This window comes from Drosophila virilis, chromosome 5, assembly GCF_030788295.1.
Source record: "Drosophila virilis strain 15010-1051.87 chromosome 5, Dvir_AGI_RSII-ME, whole genome shotgun sequence".
Lineage (NCBI taxonomy): Eukaryota > Metazoa > Arthropoda > Insecta > Diptera > Drosophilidae > Drosophila > Drosophila virilis.
Genome location: NC_091547.1, coordinates 7,887,262 through 7,903,745, shown reverse-complemented (window position 1 = coordinate 7,903,745; position 16,484 = coordinate 7,887,262). Strand labels below are relative to the sequence as shown.

General features: G+C 41.4%; 3 protein-coding genes across 10 annotated transcripts in view; 1 reads left to right on the top strand and 2 right to left on the bottom strand.

Moving 5' to 3' along the window:
- Nucleotides 1-809: 809 nt before the first annotated feature.
- On the bottom strand, nt 810-9,417 carry LOC6624921 (endoplasmic reticulum metallopeptidase 1). Of its 6 annotated transcripts, none has more exons than XM_032436393.2 (9): nt 9,319-9,417; nt 3,414-4,081; nt 2,998-3,355; nt 2,347-2,911; nt 2,102-2,286; nt 1,895-2,038; nt 1,727-1,826; nt 1,271-1,665; nt 810-1,209 (listed from the first exon to the last, which is right to left on the bottom strand). In XM_032436393.2, the coding sequence occupies exons 1-9, from the start codon at nt 9,400-9,402 to the stop codon at nt 1,042-1,044; spliced, it is 2,667 nt and encodes an 888-aa protein (XP_032292284.2). In that variant the 5' UTR covers nt 9,403-9,417; the 3' UTR covers nt 810-1,041. The 6 variants fall into 6 exon arrangements, with proteins under 6 accessions (XP_032292284.2, XP_002050776.2, XP_015029085.1 ...); XM_002050740.3 differs by lacking the exon at nt 9,319-9,417 and adding an exon at nt 9,221-9,241; XM_015173599.3 differs by lacking the exon at nt 9,319-9,417 and adding an exon at nt 8,139-8,324.
- On the top strand, nt 7,963-14,231 carry LOC6624922 (endoplasmic reticulum metallopeptidase 1). 3 transcript variants are annotated; one of them, XM_002050741.3, is made up of 11 exons: nt 7,963-8,104; nt 10,866-11,543; nt 11,614-11,698; nt 11,759-11,879; nt 11,945-12,099; nt 12,162-12,545; nt 12,605-12,785; nt 12,847-13,172; nt 13,241-13,452; nt 13,514-13,796; nt 13,870-14,231. In XM_002050741.3, the coding sequence occupies exons 1-11, from the start codon at nt 8,046-8,048 to the stop codon at nt 14,035-14,037; spliced, it is 2,652 nt and encodes an 883-aa protein (XP_002050777.1). In that variant the 5' UTR covers nt 7,963-8,045; the 3' UTR covers nt 14,038-14,231. The 3 variants fall into 3 exon arrangements, with proteins under 3 accessions (XP_002050777.1, XP_015030128.1, XP_070065788.1); XM_015174642.3 differs by lacking the exon at nt 7,963-8,104 and adding an exon at nt 8,368-8,497; XM_070209687.1 differs by lacking the exon at nt 7,963-8,104 and adding an exon at nt 8,441-8,576.
- Nucleotides 13,978-16,484, bottom strand: part of LOC6625019 (endoplasmic reticulum metallopeptidase 1) — a 3,665-nt gene continuing 1,158 nt past the window's right edge. The window contains exons 3-7 of the mRNA XM_002050742.4: nt 15,543-16,474; nt 15,297-15,481; nt 15,093-15,236; nt 14,836-15,038; nt 13,978-14,776 (exon numbers count right to left, since the gene is read on the bottom strand). Coding sequence (XP_002050778.1) covers nt 14,326-14,776; nt 14,836-15,038; nt 15,093-15,236; nt 15,297-15,481; nt 15,543-16,474 — 1,915 coding nt within the window. The 3' untranslated portion in view covers nt 13,978-14,325. The remainder of the gene's footprint in view (nt 14,777-14,835; nt 15,039-15,092; nt 15,237-15,296; nt 15,482-15,542; nt 16,475-16,484) is intronic.

The window sequence follows — 16,484 nt, the reverse complement described above, 5'->3', positions numbered from 1 at the left end:
TTATAAGCACACTTATCGAACGAATGTGTCTCTTGATTTAGTTAGAACAAGAGGTGGGCAAATGTTCCTTCAATACACGAAACACGCACGGTTGGAAATATCTCTAACATGACATATAAATAAGTTCTTGAGATTTGCGAATTTCTATCCCTTTTTTACAAATTTATATACATTTCTTAGCTTGATATTTATAAAATACTAGCTGTGGAAGTATTTTATAGGCCATTTACCGCACGGATGCGTGTTTGTGTGTGTGTGTGTAAGTGTACGCATGCGCATTTATGTATGCATGCGCGCATATATGTATGCATGCATGTTCGTTCCACAGGCCAGGATTACTTGCCGCTAAGCTGCAAGTGTAAATATAACTAATTTCTACCAATTGATCTACTCCTCGATTCTTAAGAATTCAAGTAGGCTCTGCAATTTTCATGTTCAGCTCGTAATGTAGTCCTTTTTTTGTTGTTTTCGTTTTGTCTGTTATTTTTTTGTGTGTTCGTATGTATGTATGTTTATATATATGTATGTATGCATGTACGTGTGTATATGTACGTATGAACATATATATATGAATGTACATATGTGTGGATGTACATATGTATCTAAGTACATATATGAAAGTATGTTTATGTGTAGTTATCCGGACATTTATTCATACATTTACGTATGCATGCATGTTTGCATATGTACAAAGCAAACATGAATTTTTCACAATAGGAAGCTTGGATTCTGCGATAAGTGTAAAACACTTCTTAAATAATACAGCACTTCGAAGATCGGTGTTCTGTTTTTCTTGAGATTTAAAAAAATTGGATTTTTATATATTTATTTTTTGTTAGTTTTTAAAAATCTACATAGATATTGAATTTTTACACATGTTACACATGTTTGTAAGACTACACATTACTGCGAAAGCATGTTACTAATTATATATATTTATCAGATTCTATCAATGTGATTATAATTTAATTTTGAATTAGTTTAGTATTTAAATACCAAGATCTATTATAGTTTTATTTGTTATTGCTATCGATGGCCTCTTTAGAAGTACCAGCTCTCGTAGGTGCCTACCCAGGCTTGTACATAGGTATAAGACGGAAAGCGGTCGAGATATGCGCCCAATCCTTGAGATCTTGCAATTTCATGATGCACCCAATGCCCACCAATGCCTATTTCTAGGGTGGGTGTGTCAAACGTTGATGTTGTCTTCTGAAATGTATATAAACGGATCAGCATAAAAGATCCAAAAATTTGGGCAAACAAAACAAACCTCAACATCGATGGTGAACTCAAGGGCACTATTATCCAGACCATAGGAGAAGTACACAAAATGTGGCGGTGGCTCATTTTCCCTTATGAGCGTCTCATTGAAGGACCAATCCAGCAGCTTGGCATTGTTTTTCACATTCACAAATATAGTCATGTGATCGGGACCTTCCAAGGAAAAGTTAAATCGCCTTTGCATTGAGCCATCCAACTCTGTGGTTTCCTGTAGAGTCAAAGTGGGGTATGCCGTCGGTATCTGTGGCTGCTCGTTAACCGGTATCCATAGACTATATTCGCGGGCCTTATGCCAACGATGATTATATAATGGCATGCCACAGAACATTTCCTCCTCGCAGAACTCGCTGACTTTATGTGTCTGGCCGATTGTCTTGATTTCATCTACAAAAAAGTGGAAAAAATACAAGGTTTTTGAACCAACAGAAACTGATAATAGACATACCTTCGGCTATGCTGAGCCGTCGATCTTGAGGATAAACATAAACTCCACTCTCATCAGTGCGTGTCGTGCCATCAGCATTATGCAGTATTCGATGTGCATACTAAAAAATCATATAAATTATTTTGTATGCCCCAAAATTAATAGCATCCATTTAAAAGCTCAACTTACAATCAAGGAGTAGCGCTGAGCAGACGTCTTGGGCTGGTATGGAAAGCCTGCATCCGTGACTGCAATAATGATGAACAAAATTGTGCCAGCCAGAAAGCACAAGACAATCGTTCTCGTCTTCCGGAAGAACATGATGAGTGGCACCTGAATGAAAGTCAAATTTTGTTTCTCTTCTGCTTCCAATATAGTTGCGCATTAAGTACTCACAATAAAGCCCGCAAACATGAGCGAAAACAACCACATAAGGATGGCTATGGTTAAGTCCGGATTAGATGAGCCACCCGAACGACCTTGCATTGGTATCAGAGTCTTAAGTGCCACCGTGCAGATATAGGTGAAGTAAGTAAAGGGTAGTATATGACAAATCATGACGGCAATGGCAAACCAATATGCTGCATATAGGATAGTTAGGAATTAAAACATTTGACCAGTTAATAAGCTTAAAAACCAACCTTTGCGATGCCATTTGGTAACCAGATTCACAACCAGCGCCACAATATCGAACAGTACGCACAACATTATAAAATAGGCCGATCGTATGCTAATGGATGTCAGAACTATTATCAGAATAACTAAGCAAACACAATGGGAGTGCATAAAGAGCTGTACACGAAAACCGAGGCTGAGCGGATCCCTTTTAGTCTTCTCCAGATAGAGAGCCGGCAAAAGACTCATGCCCACGATAATTGGAAATAAATATAGACCGATTATCAGCCACATCTCCGTAAACCAGCTCAGTGATCGATCAACAGCGTCCATGAAAACCGCCACCAAAAGCGCTAGGCCAGCAGCAAGAGCCAGAGAGACCAGCTGTATGCCTAATATAATACCAAATCGCAACAAAACGCCCGACAAGCTACAGCCGGATCTGACGGACATGAAGTACACGGAGATGCCAATCGCCAGAAGCGCAACCACACTTACAATCACGTTTATAATAATGCTTGTGGTTGCCGTGTAGAAAATTATAAACCAGCCCAGGAAGTCATAGAAGACATTGTGACCCTCGGCGTGAGCCTGAAATTATTAGTAGATAAACAAGGACATAGAAATTTGCAAATCAAGTTGTCTGAAGAGATCAAAAGCTTTTGAAACTGACTTACTTCAATGTCATCTAGTTCGGGAGCATTTGCCAGAGCTCTAGCCAGAGCCAGCACATTGTCGCCGGTGTGTTGAAAGGAGGCGCGTGGAAAAACATTCACTCGATCGAATTTTGTGTGATAGACGTAGCCATTGAAAATGTAGGCCATGTCCAGACCGGGCACACCGCCATAGTCGCGAAAAATGCGAAAATCTGTATCGGATGGTATCAGACCAGCCTGGAATATCTCTTCGGCCAATGTGTTGGCAAATGGATGCGGCACCTGACGATAGTATTTCATGAGCCAAGGATGATTGGGCCCCGACTGGAAAAGGATTTCGCGACCGCCGCTGCCTGCCGAGTCCAGATTGATCAGAGCTCTGCGTAAGATACAATCGATGTTCAAGTCAGGATTAGCTAAAATCAAAGTGCACCCACTTGCAGTTCTTGGCCCACTTGTGCTGCGTAATGAAGGCGTGCGAGGCCTGCAGCGGATTCTCCTCGGCTCCATTGAATAGAAAGACAATGGGATGTGCCAGTGGCTCATCTGACTTGGCAATGACGCGCATCACCTCCAGCATGGTCACCACCATGGAGCCATCATCGCCAGCACCAGGACTCCCAGTCACTGAGTCATAGTGGCTATTGATCAGCAGATAGTTCTCATTCGTGTTGCCCTTCTCGCTCAGCTTGACGACCACATTCTGTATGCCCTGGTACATGTTCACCATGGTCCAGTGCATGTAAGCGCCACTCGCCTGCTGCACATCGAGCTCGAACTCGAAGCGATCGTTCGCCTCCGCCTGTACCTTGGCCACTTCGTCCCTGAAAAACTGCACGGTGGTTACCTCGTTGGCAATGCTGCCGACAACACGTGGACCAATCCGTGTCAACTCAATAAGGGTATCCTCCGCGCGCTGTGCTATGAAATCTCGTGGATGGGACGCCTCATCGGTGCGTAACAGCGGCTTGGGCATGTGATTGATCTGGGTGTTGACCAGCGACAGGTAAATGACAAACCAGAAGCCAAAGAAGGCGGGCGCATAGTACCATTGGAGCTTCTTGGGCACCTCAAAGTCCACATCGATATGGTACTTGGAGTTAAACTGCACGGAAAGTATAAAAACATTTATTTTTTTATCGGTTATTATTAATTATTATATTGGATGTGCCCAACTACCAGCTCTAAATGCTATTTATAGCTGTTATAATGGTCAAGCCGCGTTTCCCGACAGCCACTCGGTATCTAATCGTCGGACGAGGGTGCACACTGATTGCCCGCAATGAGCGAATGTCAGGGCTAATCAAAGAAATTACCGAGCTAATTGCAAGCTTTGGGGTTTACATGACACGCTCTACATTAAGGTCGGGTTCCTTTTATATGGGTATGGCAACAGGGTAAATTATTGGCCCCCCGGTTAGTCAATTGTGCTCCTATTAACTTATAGGCATGCTGATAAGCAGCTCTTTTGCGAAATTTTAACATTTCACCAACTAGATTTCAGCTGAAGCGACTGGAACAATGGCCGACATTGAAATCTAAACACGTCGCGTGTTTCATACATGATTCATGTGGGCGTGTGGTCAACGTGCCCGAATACTTGTCTGATAATATTTAATAACTGCAATAAATTGATTAGGTGCTGAACATCGCCAAACATTGGCAACAAGCAAAAACAAATTTGCAAATCGTGCGGCTTCTTTGATCTGTTCGCCATAGCCAAAGTAATCGGGGTTATCTAAGATAATAACGATTAGTTGCACTTATTTATTTTTTTTTTTTTTTTTATTTAATATAAGTCGACTTCGGCTTGGTCAGTGCGATAAGTTGGGATGTTGGGCACACGTTAAAAACGTGCCTAACACTTGAGTTAGCCAATTTGAAATTTTTCGTTTAGATAAGAGTTTAGAAGCAGTCGCAACGAGAAACTCAGTAGCCAGATCAATTTTCAGATAATCTCTTTTGTTTTTAATCAAATTCAAAATTTCGCTGCAAAAAAAAAGAGGCAAACACAAATTTTGGTTTTTAAAACAAACAATCTACGCAATTTTGTTACACGCAATTAAATTTAGGTCAGCAAATTTCTGTTTCGATATGGTATATTTTGTTTGCATTGTTTTTTAAACTAGCTCGTTAACTCCACATATTCCAAATTATTTGGCAATATTTCAAATTTGCAACTGCAAATAATTAAACACGAAGTCCTCCAATATTATAATTTACACTCAATTCTGTTGTTCATCAGCTAAAATATCATTAAAGCAAACATCACGCATTTCATCGTTTCGAAAAGTTCATTGATTCGGTAATGCATCTTATTTAACACATTTTAGCCTGAAACATTGTGCTCCTTTTTTAATTTCATGTTATTTTATACGTACACCCATTTTAATAATCTATAAGGTTTATATTGATGCTTATCCTTCGAGTATTTCAATACTACACGGCACTGTCACTTCGAGACGATTCGGTGGATTGTTAAGATCGACCACGTCTTTCGGCCGTCACTGGAACTACCCAAATGAAAGTTTAAATCGCGCAACGCTCTTAAAATATGAGCACGGGGGACTTTAGGGAATGGCGCACGTCAGAGTTATCGTGAGGAATTCAATATCTAATGTTGATACGATAAACACGAGCAATTATTGTACCCTTCGAACACCGAACTCGGCTTGATTTTTGTCTTATTGGATGTTATTATCGCACTTGTTGTTACGGTAGTATTTAGACACCTGTGTAGTAGTCCATAATTTGTTACGATTATGGCTTGTTTTTTGTTCTTCTGGGTTGTTGTTCTTTTTTTATTTAACGGGTTTTATCTTTATGACGAAGAAATATGATATCTTTCTATTGGTAGCGGCATGGAGCCTTAGAAGTTTTTGCAATTTACTCGTTTATCCATTTAATAACCAATTGGCAACATTACATATTGGCATAGCCTATGAATACTACATTTCACTGGCTCTGATGCCCTTATTGAACGTCATCACGATGCCTCTCCCACTCACTGACTAACTGACTAGACTAGAGTATCCAGACCTGGGCCCGAACCCAAATACATTCACAAACACAACGACAGAGACATCATGATAGGCAGCTGTTGTGCCTGGCTGGCTATGTCACTTGTCTCTGGCCTCTTGTTTGCTGTCTGTCTCTGGTCCCTGGTTTTGTAATGCATGTTTCTATATAGACTTGACTAATTAATTTTTGCGCTGTTTGCCGTTGATTCCATTTCAGTTTATGTGTCATTCCATTCTTTTGTTTTCCCATATCTGTTCTCTCTCGGTTTCGAAAATGCGCGCTTTGTTGCTTGGATTTCGGAATCGAGCTGAGCAGCGAATTACTTTGATTTCACTTGATTAACAAATTGTTTTCGTTATTTAAATCATTTTGTTTAAATGCCTATTTGTATGTGTGAGTCGACTGAGTTACGCCTGAATGCACTCAGCGCTGGGAAATTGACTCGCTCGCCGATGCTACCTGATCTGAAATTATGTCAGCTACTATTTTCGCGCTCGACTGGGCGACAGCAACGTCAAGTGGCAGCCACCCAGTTTTATTTTTAGCCCCATACTTAAATAAATCCTAACTTGTAGCAAATGCTTGCAGGGCTTTAAAATTAATTCATTTCTGACTTAAGAGCTGTGAAAGACAAATGCCATTCAGTCGAATTGTGAATTAAATACAGCATATATCTGCTCGCAGCTAAAGAAAGAAAGGTCCGTTTCAATCTATAATTATAACAACAAAATAGAAAATGTTGACCAAGCAAGCACAGATAACAGCTTAACACATATTTCCAGAAATTTGCACAAATAATTACCCTTCTTAAACTCATATTACTCTTATTCCAAAAATATCAGCAATCATATTGCAAATGTTCGCAAGTTCGCAAGCTCTCCTCTTACATTTATCAAGGTCGCATACACAAGATTGCCACAATCTGAAATACTGCTGAATGGCATAATGTAGCGCTGAATTATATGTGTGTACAGAAGTATATTTCCGAAAACTTATATATTTGTGGTATACTATAGCATGAAAATTTTAAATTTTACTCAAAATTGTGAATTAAATAGGCACGTGTTCTTTTAATTTTGGGCAACATACTTGTATCACACACAACCTATTTTGTAATCGTCTATTGTGTTTGACTTGAGATCCGTACGCATACTTATTAGCGTCAATGTGCCAATCGCATGCAAAATCTGAGCTCGACAATGTCTGACTTGTTGAGAGCATAGAAATCAAAGAGCATGTTTACTTGTACCTTAATCCAAAGCATTTGAGAGCTTTATCGCCAAACACTTATCAATTATAGCGCCAATAATTATTAAATTCGCTTATTATTGGTGAAGTCACAGGCTTATCGACCCGCCAATTGCTGCCAGTATCTATGCGCTTGCGATTCGAATTGATATAGGTTCGCGCGACCCTTCCTTAACAATGATAAACGCCAATCCGCACCTTTGAACTAGGCCCCGAGCGCCGCAATGTAAGTTCGAGGGGTGGAATATGTTTTTCAAATGAAAAAAGGGATTAAGGAATATCAACCTATTTTTAAATCTAGATGAAAGATGAAATAAGCTTATTTAATTCTGAGCCCAATCCAATTTTCGATCGATCGATCAGAAAAATAATTTATATTAGTTTTCGGCACAGGTAATGGAAAATTCTTACCATCGAGCTATTTCTTGAATAATAAAGCTAAAAATGAAAAAGTTAGTCTAATGATAAGACACTTGTTGTCAAAGATCAATCTAGCGATTTCTCAAAATTTCCGTAGTTTTAAGAACTGATTAAGATATTGCAAAAAGTGAACGGAATTGCCCTCGTATCGTTAATTTGCTTGCTCGATTAATTCGATTATATGGGCTTATCATAAGCCCATGGTATGGCAGCTCTTGAGGCTCAACCACTTCAAATCCATAAATTCGGGAGTTGTGTATACAAATACTGCCATTCGCCGTTCAAAAGTTTAGTACGCGGACCGACGGCACGCGTTCAAGTCCAGAGCAGCAGCTGGAACTCTTTCTCGACAGGATTGGATTTACGTATTCGGTGCTAACATGTCGAAGTGCAACGCTAACAATAACAATGCCAACAACGACAACATCATGATCATCAAGTGAGTTCGATGAGCACAACAAGTTCTCATTTACTCTTATATGTGGATCGTGCTGTGATCTCTTGCTCTTCGGCATGGTGGCTCTCTCCTGCGCGTCTCCTGCTGTGTATTCTCTGTGCCCGGCCAGACGTGCGGCGACCGCTGAAGGCAACAGTTGTGGTTGTTGTGCGTTTTGTGTGTCTCTTGTCTCTCGTGTTGTTCGTGTCAGCTGATGGCACATGTTGCCGCTGCCGTTTGGCCGAGTTTGAGCATTTTGTCATCGCCTTTTTGAAAAGGCAACAAAACAAATTGAACAAAATTTACATATATTTAAATATATAAATATTCGTGCTTATTTTTGGCAAGTGTTCTGCTCATTAAAATTGCGCGAGTCAATGAAAAAACACAAAAACAGTGAGTGCAAATCATAGAAATTAAGGATTAGAGTTGATTTTAAAACTCGATTTGCAAGCAATTGTGGTGGTTGTATTCAGTGAGTGTACTCTTCATATTCAAAACATTTTGTTGGGCTTCTTGTGGTACCGCGAGGCACTTGGTTGCTTTCTTTCAACAGCCATAAACACAACCGCAACTTCCTTTTGGTCTTCTTCGTGTGCTTCTCGCTGTTGTGTGTATGTGTGTGTGTTTGTGTGGCAAGTTGCAGAGCGTCAAAAGGCAGGTTATTGACTTCTTATGTTGCGGCCCTTGCGGCATATGTCGCACATGTAGCTTGCAGCTTGTAGCTGTTGCTGTTGCTGTTGCTGTATCTGTATCTGTCAGATACTGTGGATTGGGCTGTCTCTTCCGCTTCGTTTCTGTCGCCACAACTCAAACAAACGTTGTTGTTATTGTTGTTGTTGCGGCTGTTATTGTCACAGTTGATTGCCGTCGCTGCTCCGACTGTTTGGATTTTCTTCCCATTTAGATAGCCTTTAAATAGAATTTTCTTGAACCTCCCCCACACAGCTCATTTGCATGGCTCTTCCATTCCAGTTTGTTTATTTGTTTTGTTTCAATTTAGCTGTGTGGGCGTGGCCACACACACTCACTCTTTTTGTTCGGCTCGGAAATAAAATTAACAATCATAATAAGAAGCAAAAATGAAAATAGCTAAGGCCGCCACTGATTAAAACACACTTGCATGCTAAATCGATTAGGAACACGTCCCAGCAACACTTGCTCTACAACCACACTGATGAACTACGAGTATTGTGAAACGAGTGCGCTCCACTTACACACACACCCCTCTGTCTGTCTGTCTGCAATGTGAATTTATTTTTTTTGCGTCTCGGTCTGACGGCCGCTTTTAATCGCCGCATCGCGGTTGGCCCCTGAGGGTCACGAGGCGCATTGCTATAAATGGGTCGCTGTCGAAGGGACCCCAATTGCATTTTGCATGCACTTTAATCATTAGCCACAAGTACAAATTGCCTTTTATTTGCTTCACTCTCAAAAACATCCAACACTTTTCTGTTTATAGGCCATGCGGACTGTAACCATTTGGCCGAATTCTCTCGTTTTCTTTTATACAAATATTTTTCTTAGCCATGCGTCACAGTACAAATTTTCTTTGCACAAACTGCACTTAGAGGCTTTCTATGGGGCAGTCAAACGTTGCGTTTGTGTGAGTAGGTAAAGGTATGTGTATTTATGCTTTTGCAGTCAAAGCTCTACTTAGCTTACCTGAGTTTGTCAAGCCTTTCTGAAACCTAAATCTTTTGGGCTTTACTCTAAGATATCTGACACTTAATCTGGCATTGTTTTACAGGGTATTGAAGATGCAATCCTTTAAAAATGTTTGTCAAATTCTCAAATACACACAGATAACTCATGCGAACGGCATAGAGAACATCATTAAACTTAAATATTATGCGCCGGGTTCGCTATAAATAAAAACGAAATATCGCATTAAAATTTACAAAATGTGTCCCGTTTAATTTACGGCTGTTTCGCATTGCTTATGTCTAGAATTAGTTCACAAATGAATATTTGTTGAACGTTTGATGAAATTTAATTTGCTATTTTGCCTGTTTGCATTGTGTTTTCTCCTGTTTTCGAGCAAATCATCAGCTGTCCAGATGAGAAATTAAATATTTTTTTTAATGTTTCTGGGCCAACACATGTCGTCCTCTGCATTGAGATTCACGCTAGTGACGAAACTGAAATAAACTATGACAAAATCGATCTACAGATGAGTTCACCAAAACAAAAAATGCGCAACAGAAGAGCGTCTAGCCTGGGTAGCCTTATCATTTCAATGTATTTCAGTTAAGATTGTTTACTTAGCAGAAAGTACTTGAAGTCTCTCCATGCTTACTGCGCCAGTTACCGATATCTTATTGAAATATTATTAAAGTTGGACAAGTTCATTGATGAATCTGTTTTGATAATTCATTTGACTATCTGACAGTTGTTTCCGTCGCGCCCTTTCGATCAAAGTGAGTACTTGTGAGTGATTCGCATAATCGCGTAACATATCACGAATATATCATGCTGTCAGCTTTGAGTTGAGTCCACTTGAGACCCACAAGCACCGACAATGCTGTTCAGCCACTTGATTACCATCAGGCTCACATATTTTCGGTTGCGGAAATGGATGGCTTCTAAAGACCTATAACAGCTCCTAATTATTTAAACGCCACCCTCTCCATGAGTCTGACAATGACTGTGGCTTATTCATTTTCAATGGTCAGCACTCGTCAGTCAATTGAGTCAATTATGGTGGCGCGGTGGGGCTGTGTTATGTTCACACTCATTATTCTTTATTCATTATTCATTTTAGCGAAAAGATGAACTCCAAATATGAGAACATGAAAATCATCTACAATCGCAGCAAAATTGGCTGGTATTGGGCCCCGCTCTTTGTGGCGTTCTGGTTTCTGCTATTCTATTTGGTGGTGGTGCCCAGTTTCCATCGAATGCCACCGCTGAAGACGCTGCAGGATGAGCTGCAGCAGCCGGGCCAGTTTATTGGAGAGCGTGCGGAGGGCACTCTACTAAGGCTGTCAAAGATCGGTCCGAAAGTTGTGGGCAGTGCGGCGAATGAGCAAGTCGCTGTGCAGTTCCTGCTCAGCGAGATCAGTGAGATCATTGACGGTGCTCGCACCGATCTGTACGACATTGAGAAGGATGTACAGATAGCCTCCGGCAATTACCTGCTCTGGTCCATGGTGAACGTCTATCAGAGCATCCAAAATGTGGTTGTAAAGCTCTCACCCAAAAATGCAACCAGCGAGGCGGCTTTGCTAATCAACAGTCACTTTGATTCGGTGCCCGGCAGCTCTGGTGCCGGTGACTCTGGCATGATGTGCGTCATCATGCTGGAGGTGCTGCGTGTGATAACGAAATATGAGACTCCACTCACCTATACGCTCATCTTTCTCTTCAACGGCGCTGAGGAGAATCCTCTCCAGGGCTCGCACGCGTTCATCACGCAGCATCCCTGGGCTCATAATGTGCGGTAAGCTACAATCAGACAATTTTCCCAAAATAAAATATAATTTCTAGTTTCTTTTTAAACCATTTTATAGCGCTGTGGTCAACCTAGATTCAGCTGGTAGTGGCGGTCGGGAGATACTGTTTCAGTCTGGACCCGATCATCCTTGGCTAATGAAGGTACCCTGTCAACTACTGTTTGTTTTATTTACCCTTAATTAATTGAATAACCTGGTCCAGTACTATGGCAATCACATCACGCATCCTTTTGCTTCAACAATTGGCGAGGAACTGTTTCAAAACGGTTTCATACCCTCAGAGACTGATTATCGCATATTCCGCGACTATGGCAAAATACCTGGTAAAGCAAGGGATCACAGTTGCGCCAATGTGAACTGACTCTAAAGCTTCTTTTTGTTTCTCCAGGTCTCGATATGGCTCATACATCAAATGGCTTTGTATATCATACGAAATACGATCGCTTCAATCTGATACCTCGGCGTACTTATCAGCTGACCGGAGAAAATCTGCTGGGTCTGATCAAAGCCCTGGCTAATGCGCCCGAGTTGGAAGATCCAGCGGTAAGTCTTAGAACATATCTTGTTAATATAATTTATCTATAATAATCTTAAAATGTTCTCAGAAATATGCCGAGGGACACATGATATTCTTTGATGTGTTGGGCTGGTTTTTCGTCTGTTATCCGGACTATGTTGGCGTTATTATCAATATTTGTATCTGCGTACTGGTGCTCATTACGATTGTCGCCTATATCTGGAGTATGGCCAGCAATACGGGCATGTTCAGACGCCGCATATTTGCTAAGTTTGGAATTTTGGCAGCACTTCAGCTCTGCGGTGTCTGCTTGAGCATGGGCCTCGCTATTTGTATAGCTCTTTTCCTGGATGCCGTGGGCTTATCCATGGCCTGGTTTTCACAGACTTGGATGATCTTTGGCTTGTACTTCTGCCCCATGTTCTTTGGCTTGGGCATACTGCCTGCCATCTACTTCAGTCGCACCAAGGAGGTGAGTTTTGTTTTAGCTTCATTTGCGTATTATTTATTGAACTTTTTATTTATTTCTAGCATGGTCTACCACTTGCGTATGGCATTCAGCTTCTGATGCACTCGCATTGCTTAATATTGACTGTAATTACTATTATAATGATATCCTTTAACATACGTTCGGCCTTCAGTCTGCTCATCTGCATTGGCTTCTACACGCTCTCAGTTCTGCTCAACATGGCCACATGTGCACATAAAACAAGTGAGTTGTTAATTGTCCCAAAAGGTTTGTCGATTTAATAAGCAACCATTTATTTTTACAGATTTCATGTGGCTCATACCTCACTGTCTGTGCCAAATCCTGCCCTTCATGTTCTATACATATTGCTGTTATGCATTTTATGTTGTATTCGTTCCGATGCAAGGACGCGAAAGCGGCTCGAATCCGGAAATACTTATTGGTGGCTTTACGGCCCTGTTTTGTTTGCTGCTATCTCCATTCCTGATACCCTTATTTTGCCTGTTCCGCAAATCCAAGACCATCATCTCCCTTTTTGGCATCTGTACGATACTCTTTATTATCCTGGCTGCCACGCCCGTGGCGTTCCCGTATGTGGATAAGACAGCAGTTCAGCGATTCTTTGCTGTGGTAATGCATTGCGCATAATGCATCCTTAAAGTTTTTTCTCATTGCCTTATTTTACTTTAAACTTTCAGCACACGACACGCACCTTCCACAACGCAGATGCTGCTAGCTCAGTCAACCACACCGATGCCGGTTATTATGTGATGCCCATGGATCGGCATCCCAATTCGCTGGATGATATACTCTTTGATGGAAGCAACTTTACAAAAGCTGATCGTAGCGCGTGTGAAACAGAAATTATGTGCGGTTTTCCCATTTACAGCTCGCGTTGGCTGAAGGCAATGTAAGTCACAAAGAGTACATTAAGTTTTTATACCATACTTAAAACCTCTTCATCTTAACAGAGATAATAGCTATTGGGTGCCTGGTCCTGAGCCAAACAAGGACTATTTGCCAACGTTGAGAATAATAAACAAAGAGAGCACTTCGTCGACTAACGTAATGTTTACATTAGAGGTTTCTGGGCCGGATCATGCAAGCATATTTATCGATCCAATAAATAATGCCAAACTGGTCGATTGGACCTTCACCAAGGAGCCGTTGGAAAAGTCTTTGTCGCCGCCTCACTACGTTTATTGGTCCTATGCCTTAGATCCTACACCCTTGCGATTTAATTTGGAATTTGAGGTAAGCTTTGCTCAAATGCTATCCTCTTCTAAAGAGTTAAATTGAATTTTTTTTTGTAAATTGGTTCTAACAGCGTGAAAGCACCAATTGGTCCGGAGCAACATTCAAAATTGCCATAATGGGCCATAGAATACACGATGATATGTTTATAGAGGAAGACTTTCGAGAGTTTTTGGCCAGGTTTCCTGCTTGGGCGCATGTCAACTCGTGGATTGGTTCCTACAATAGTTGGCAACTCTAAGAGCTGCTAAAATGTCTTATTTAACATTTGATATTCAAAACTCACTACTCATAGTTCGGATATCAGAACTGTTGTTAAGTTTTTGTATTCACCCATACTCTAAACACAAGTTCACACATTATACTCGCACAAGCGGACATCCAACGAACAAAAGTTGTATTTAAATTAAAAATATAGAATTTAATTGAAATTAACTCCTAACGAAACGATTAGCTTATAATTGTGTTAAAATATATTTAAAATAATTTATTAAGTTACAGAAATTTGTAAACTATTCGTTTGTAGCTTTTAAAAAATCCAACTCTCATACGAGGCAAACCAATCGGTAGTATATGTCCAGGCCGGAAAGGTGCTAAGGAATTCCTTAAACTCGCTCGTGTAATACTCCGGATGGTAAAGGAAATGTACACTCACAGCCAGCTTGAAGTACGGTCCATCTGTATTGGCCGCATCGTGCTCAAACTCCAGCCAGAAATTGTAGGGCTCCTTAACCATGGAGGAGACATGGTATATGAAATATGGTGCAGTATGGCCATCCACCAAGACGGTTTCGTCGAACGACCAGTTGGTAATCTTCACGTTCTCCATTGGATCAACGTAGATGACAATGCGATCACCAGCCTTTAAACTGAACTCGTAACGCTTTTTGTTCTGGTTAATAGACTGTCTCGATATCTCAGTGAGCTCTGTGACAACTGGAAACACTGGCGCCGTACTGTAGATCCAACGCGCTGAATCCCTAAGAGCAAAATAATGGAGATCAGTTGAGATTATACCAAATTAACGTTTCGGACGTACTTCCAATCCAGCCAACGTCCACTGTATAGCGGTAGACTGCAATAGGGCTCCGAAGCACAGTTATCCGCGAGCCAGCTGTCGGGTTCCACGTTCTTAAGCGTTGTATCATAAAGTTCCGAGTATCGAGTATCAACGGGTTGTATATAAAATCCAGTTTCTTGTGTTATACTATTGTCCGCATTGTGCAGTGTGCGTTGCGTGTGCTAAATAAAACATTGGATTACGATGGATGTGGAGTCAATGGAAAAGGAACTTACCAGAACATAGTAGCGCTGTGCGGCAAGATCCTCTTTGAAAGGGAAGCCCACAGGCGTGGCGGCTAATATAATGAATATAATGGTAAGTACTCCAAACATTGAGATAAAGATCTTTGATTTGCGGAATTTGTTTAAAATTGGTATCTGAAAATCGAAGATTTGTTATATGCACAGCAATAATGTTATTTTTTCTTTAGGACATACTATGAATCCAGCAAAATGCATCGTCATCAGGGCGATGAAGATTGCAATCAGCATATCTGGTTTGCTATCAGGCCCATCGCGTCCCTGCATGGGTACGAATACCAGTAAAATTACATAGTTCAAATAGGTGTAGAAGAAGAAAGGCAACAACTGGAAAACCAAATGTACCGACATAAAGTAGCTCTCTGCAAAAGAAGAATATATACCAATAAGCTGAATCCATCTAATGATCAATGAGCCACTTACTCTTAATCGTCAACTTAAGGATCAGCTGTACAATGATAGAGATGGTGTAGAAGAACAAACCTATCATGGGAAAGAAAGCTGATCGTATGCCCAGACCTGTCAGGAGCAGGCAAAGGAACACAATTAAAATGCAATGAGCATGCATAAAGCAGGCAATGGTCTGGTTTAGCTTCATGTTCGTTTTGTGCTTGGTCCAGCCTATGTAAAAGGCAGGCAGCAAGCCCAGTCCAAAGAACATGGGGCAGAAATACAAGCCAAATGTCATCCAAATGCCGTAGTACCAGGACTCGCCAAGGCCAACGCCATGCATGAAGACAGCCACGAGTAGGGTCAATCCCCAGGCTATAATCACTGCACCCAGCTGCACTAGAAAGATAATGCCAAAACGCACGGCCACAGCATTCGGTGCATCCGCGTCGTTGCTCTTGGTCATAAAGTAAACGGAGAGGCCAATGCAAATTAGAGCAGCCACAGAAACAACAATATTGATAGCAATGCTGGCCGATTCCGTATAGACGATAATGAACCAGCCGAGATAGTCGAAGAAGACAGCGTGTCCCTCCTTGTGGGCAGAGGTATCATCGAGCTCAGGGGCATTTGCCAGTGCCCAGGTCAAGGCCAAAACATTATCGCCCGTGGTCTGATAGGTACCGCGCGCCAGGTTCTTAAAGTTGTCGTATGTGGTGTGGTAAACGTATCCATTGAGGGCGTGCGCCATATCCAGGCCGGGGACATTGCCATAGTCGCGGAATATGCGGAAGTCCGTATCGGATGGTATAAAATTATTCTGGAACAGCTCCTCGGCGAGCGTTATGGAGAAGGGATGTGGAGCATACTTCTGATAGTAATTCATCAGCCACGGATGATTGGGTCCCGTTTGAAACAACACCTCGCGACCGCCTGAGCCCGTCGAGTCCAGATTGATAAGTGCTCTAAAACAAA